The sequence below is a fragment of the Brachyistius frenatus genome, unplaced genomic scaffold (genome assembly GCF_029030835.1).
Source record: "Brachyistius frenatus isolate BFR_SWC_R1_liver_20210118 unplaced genomic scaffold, ASM2903083v1 Contig_82, whole genome shotgun sequence".
NCBI lineage: Eukaryota > Metazoa > Chordata > Actinopteri > Embiotocidae > Brachyistius > Brachyistius frenatus.
This window is the reverse complement of record NW_027210681.1, coordinates 1,081,887-1,088,077: the sequence shown is the minus strand read 5'-3', so window position 1 is coordinate 1,088,077 and position 6,191 is coordinate 1,081,887. Positions and strand designations below refer to the sequence as shown.

At 42.4% G+C, this 6,191-nt stretch overlaps 1 protein-coding gene across 1 annotated transcript; it reads right to left on the bottom strand.

The window, feature by feature from the left end:
- Positions 1–306: 306 nt before the first annotated feature.
- Positions 307–3,962, bottom strand: LOC138627152 (solute carrier family 22 member 7-like). The gene is given in 11 exon segments (XM_069709291.1): positions 307–388; positions 820–1,026; positions 1,170–1,278; positions 1,439–1,653; positions 1,802–1,905; positions 2,000–2,123; positions 2,325–2,493; positions 2,606–2,760; positions 2,887–2,990; positions 3,580–3,887; positions 3,890–3,962. Coding segments are annotated over 11 exon segments (1,650 nt in total).
- Positions 3,963–6,191: the final 2,229 nt, after the last annotated feature.

Below are 6,191 nucleotides of genomic sequence, written 5' to 3'. Positions count from 1 at the left end.
ACACCTATGAACAGCTTCAGTTCATTTTGTACAAAGTTTTTCAATATTTAATCAGATTATTTCATTATTTCTCAGTCAGTGTTGACTGAAAAGCCACATTTATTCAGTATGTACAATACAAATAAATTACCTTTAATAATTGATTTTGTTGACGTCAAAGATTTTGACCTGGATTTTTCTTACAAACAGCAGAGAAGACAGGATGTTCTGAACCTGATAAGCGTGTTCACTTCCACAGTTTACATATAAACAAGGAAAAGAAAAAGGGGGAGGTCAGTAAACTACGTTCATGTTTCCATCCTTTCTTCACCGCTGATCTCCTGTCGTGCTTTGTGATTCCAGGAAATGGCCTGAAGACTCCTTCAACTGAGACGAAGCATCTTTAAATCTGAAACGACACAAAACGACATAGAAATGATTTCGAATATTTCCACAAATAATCTGAGCTGAAGAACGACTTGCAACAAACACACGACGTTAGTCTATGGCTTTTAAAAAGTGAGTGAATCAACACGTATCAGACTCCGGTTAGAATTGATATTAAAATTAATTGATTTAGATTAAAGATTTGTATTTTATATAATTGTGTATTTTTTTTTAATCCAATTTAATTAGATCTCTTAATGTAAATTAAAACAAAATCTCAAATTTATTATTACTTTTTTAAATCAAACGAGTTTGTACACTATAAATAATGAAATTAAAACTTTTAATATCACTTTTTTAGTTTGATCATAAATAATCGATGTAATTCTCACATTCACCATTAGGTGACACCAAAGTGATTTTAAATAAATAAATAAAATAAAATTTGCTAACTTTGGCTTTTCTACGTCATCGACCGTCTCTGGCAGCCTCTTGTTCAGAGTTTCCGGGAGCAGCAGAGACACGAGGCCGGATACGACGGCCAAGGAGCAGATGATGATCTGAGGGAGGAGAGTCCACATGTCCTCCAGCAGCAGGATGAGCGGCGCCACCGAGACTCCCAGACGACTCACGAAGCTGGTGTAGCCCAGACCCTTCTGCCTGGTGAGACAGGAGGGACATCACAACGTACTTGTGGGCACGTAGCAAAATAAACTCTAAACTTCACCATAATCACATCAAAACTGAAACAAATGTGCTCTGAAATATTTTTGAGACTCTACGTCACAGGGTGAAGCACCGACCTGATGACTGTGGGGTAAAACTCCGTGGTGTAGAGGAAGATGGTCGTGAAGGAAGCTTCTGAGAAACCTTTTCCCAGAATGGCCACAACAGTGCGAACATACCACACGTCTGTAAAAAGTTACAGCAAAGAACTTTGCAAAAGATCAGCAGGTAAAACATTCAGTTCACTTCAAAGAAAAATGGAAAATGTTGATTCATTTTTAATAGTTGAACATTTCAGGTGGATCAGCTGAAGCGTTTTTGTGTGTTTTGAGAAACTCGGACCGACCTGGATGGACGAAGATGTTGACGGCGATGCAGAGTCCCGTCAGCAGCAGCGTGCCCGACTGACACTTCCTCCGTCCAAAGATGTTGAGACAACAATAAGTCAGCAGCTTGGCGGGAACCTCGATGGCCGCGTAGATGAAGTGCGTGAGGTAGATGTTCAAACCGAATCCTCTGATGTTCAGACTGATCCCGTAGTACGTCAAGGCAACTCCGTACCTGCAGAGCACAACGAGGAATATCTTCATCTTTATATTCTAGTGAAGCAGATTCAACCTGACACGGCAACTTAAAATACAAATACTCGGATTAATTCCCAGGATATTTATGATATATATATATACATATATATTGAGGTGATACCCACCACACAATCCCAGACAGAAAAGTCAACCGTCTCATCTCCGGGGTTCTGATCAGGTCGAGGTACGAGTAGTTTCTGTCCTCCTCTTCTTCGTTATTAGAGAAAGTCTGAATGGAGGCCGAGGAATAATATCAGGTGATATGTAGAAATACAAAAACAAAAAAACCACAGATTTTTGGTACATCTGAAGCTAAAACTCACCTCCATTATGAATTTGGATGACAGTTTCTGTCTTTTGTTGAACTTTGCACACCTGTCCAGGTAAAACTGAGCCCTCTCCAGTCGACCTTTGGTGAGAAGCCATCGAGCAGATTCAGGAATCCACCTACAAATTAAAAAATATTCTAAGTAATCAACAATATCATTGAAACAAATTGAAAAAAAAAACCTGCCAACTTCTGAAGTAGTAAGATGACTTTTGCAGACATGTTAGTGGATCAAATGAATTTTCCAAATTTGAATTAAATTTAAACTTATTAAGATGCACGATGAATCTTTATTTGCTCATTTTATGCGTTTCTCTTACCACCAGGACAAAACTGCGAATCCCAGCGGGGCCGTGACGGTCATGATGAGCGACCGCCAGTCGTTGACCAGGAAGGCGAACCCGGCCAGCATCATGTTCCCCACCGACCAGGACAGCCCGCCAATCACACCGATGAACGACCTGTGCTCTGTGTCCACCCACTCGATGGCTGCGAGGTGAGGAAAACAAACGACAACAAAAAAAAACAACAACTGAATTAATTCATCTTCCTTCAAACCTTCAACCTGCTCCGATCGGTTGAGTCGGCGTCGCCAACTCACGGAGAACGAGCGTGTTGATGCTGATTCCTACCAACGCGAAGCCGGTGAAGAACCTGAGCGCCGAATACAACCCGTAGACGTTGGCGAACGCGCTGGAGAAGCCGAACACGATGCTCATGATGTACGAGGCCAGCAGAGTGTTTCTCCTCCCGTACCTGAATTAAAAAAAAGACCCACGTGTAATAAAATACGAGATCAGTTGCAGGTTCGCAATCAAAACAAATGAGAGCAGTTTTTGCTGCTGATGAATAAACGACATCTCGTTGAAGACGTTTCCGTACTTATCGCTGAGGAATCCGATCACCACGGCTCCCAGCGTCACTCCGGCAAAGAAAATGGTGCCGGTGGTTTTCGTCAGACTCTTTCTGTCACAGACAAGATCCCACTGAAAAAAAATCACATCCCAGAGAGAAGACCAGAAGATGATTCATCTATTATCCGTTGGCCCTCAGAAGGAGGACGCATGCTGTAGTTGAAATTGCAGCTTCAAGTCAGCATTGACTTTTATTAAACTAACTTTACTAAAGCAAAGCCCGAAACACGCTTTCAGACTCTTTAAATACAACCATTAAATATATTACGGCCTTTAAAGAAGCGGTTCAAAGAGTAACTGTTCGTGTACCTTCATCAAACATTACTGGTTTCAAATGAAGATGTATTGAACATTAATGAAGTGACGGGGAATCATTTCTGGATATGTTGCTTAGTGTGCTGCTTTTGTTGGTTAAAAAATATCGATGTTTATTAGAATAAATTCCAGGTTGGGTTGAAACGTAAAAAGGCATACAGGATGAGGACATAAAAGCAGCAGCTGTTCACTCTGTACATTTAAACTCTGGATTTCTTCATGCAATTTAGGTAAGAAAATATATTATTGAGGCACATTAGAGGAAACATTTGATTTCTCTCACATCCCTGCATCATATTCTCTGAACTCTATCGCAGCATATCGTGTTGCAAAAATGTGATTGTACCTCCGTCGCCACGGTGGAGGTGAAGGTGGAGTTGTCGTACGCCCAGCCGCTGGGACACGGCACCGTGTGCAGGTCGGCGCCGCCGCAGCTGTTGGACAGCAGCTGGAACTGCGGCTCCGAGAACATCTCGCAGGACCGCGGCGCTCCGTCGACTCCTGCGGGGACGCTGACGGTCAGTCGCTGCGCCGCGGTCAAGTTGCTGAAGGGTCCCCCGTCTGCAAGCAGCGTGCCGAGGTCGCAGTGATGAGCCGGCACCGCGGCGATGAAGTTATTCAGTAAGAAGTGACAGGGCAGAACTATCCGGGGGTGGCCAGCAGGACCATGATGAGGATCTGGTACGGTCCAAAACCGCCGATTTCCTCCAGGATTCGCTCGAACTTCATCTTCGCTGTGCTGACGGCTGCTGGAGGAATAGTTTTAGTTTGAGACATGAAAATCAACAATTTGGATCCCAAGCAGTCGCTCACCTGCATGTGAAAGGATGATCTGCACTGTCAGGTTGCTGCTGTGGTCTCTGGTCACCATGTGGTCTTCTTTTTGCACCCGAGCCCAGACATGGCCTTTTTTCTACCAAACCGACTTGATCATTAACTTCCATATCAGCTTTGGACTCTGTAGAGGGATGAAATATTACAAGTTGAAAGCTGTTAAAGGGATTATACATTGGACATGTGATTACACCGTCAACATGCAGAGGCCTCCTCCACTGAGCTCCTCCTCTCTCTGAGGCGTTTAAAGCATCAAACCACATTGAAAGTAATCGTGTAATCTCTCATCTCTTGTGCTACGCTGACAAAGTTACACATTACCACGACCCCGTCCAAATGCTTAAGACAAAGATTTAAATTGAACCTTGGTTAAAGGAAAACTCTCGTAGGGCAGGAGGTTTCTGTTTGTGACCCACAAAAGAGGGTTTGGAAGTCTTACCAAGCTGTCATGTCTTAAAGTTTCATTTTAAAAGTGGAGATTGACAGCTCATTATAACTTTCAGAAACAGCATTTGACAATTTAAGCAGAGTTTGTTAATGATGCTACAGAAATGTCATTTTGCATACTGAACTGAGATACAGTGATTATATCCATTTTTTAAAATTCTAATTGTAAGTGTCTGTGCAGCCATGACAGGTATCATCGGTAATACTTCATCTTTCAGGAATTACAGTCTGGTTGTAGTTTTGATAAATATTATATTTCACTTGAACCCACAATCCCCAGCTGTTGGGAGCTGCTGACGTCACTCGCCGCCATATTTGATTCACTGCCCGCCTGGAACAAAAGAGGAAAACACCGGCCGGCACGATCTCCACATTTATGACCCAGTAAGTCATTTTTGATGAATGAAAAAGTTCAAAATAAATAATTATATTTCATGTGTGTTTACTTTACACTGTTTAATGATATTAAATCATTTTGTCAGTCTTTTTCTAAGACTCCTGATCATGTAGGTCAAGATTTTGTCCCAAAGGGGATTCGAACCTGTGCTCAGTGAATATTTAGGTCACAGCTGAGCCTGGTTCAGCACCTTGGACAGCAGCAGAGATGCTGCAATTCTATTGACTGCAGAACAAAGCAAATAAAGACTGATTACAGTTTGTTTTTATTTATCTGTAAAGTGTTTGGAGGCGTCCTCGTGCTCAGACCGTTTGGTTTGTTTGTTTGTGTGACAGATTTACAGCCCTGTCGTCGGCGTTTTATACCTGGAAAATAAAAGCTGGAGGGTTTACGTCGAGGGGCGAGTCAGAGAGGAGCGAGTTGATCCCCCACGAGACCCCGAGCAGGAAGATATGGAGAAGGGGGGCGGAGTCCAGCAGATACCGGTGAGTCAAACAGTAACATCCACGTTTCCTGCAGCTTTACTTCTTCCTTTACGTTGTGTTCCTTCTCCTGACATTAAAATACTCTCAAAAGCCTTTTGAAAAACAAACCTCCTCGACCCCCCGCTGTTAAGATGCACTCAGTGTTTCTTTATTTGTACTCCTTCTGTGGCTCTGTGTCGAGCTCAGGCAGGAATAATGTTCCGGGGTGAAATCGGGTCGATGCAAACATCCACTGGGTCAGTGGATGTTTGACAAGTAGTTTAAAAAAAAAAAACAACAACTTTAAACTAGTCCTTTTCAATCATTACACTCGATTTCATGCTCCAAGAAATGATTAAAAAAAAGCATTTTCTTGAATCTTTAAACTTTTGAAACGTGTCAATGACCCGCAACATATCAGAAATAGTTCATCAAAAGATGTGCACTGCTGCAGTACGCGTTTGCCCACTAGATGGTGACGAAGCCTCATCTTCAAAAAGTGAAATGACTTGTTTGCAGCTGCATTCACACCTACTTGTTTTCCATAATTGTTGTTATTGTTTCATAATCTCAGGTTGCTGTGTGTACTGGTCAGGAATGTGTCATATCCTTCAAAATAAAAGTGTGAAATAGCAGAAATGCTTACATGTTATATATTAATATTTCACGTCATGAGGTCATCACCTTGTTTCCAAGGAAACATTTTAGCCTCGTCAGAAGTTAACTGGTAGGATTTCTCTTTTCGGACACATCTCAGCTTCAGCTGCTGGAGGAGAGACTGTGAATCAGGACAAATATCAGACATCCCGCCCACCG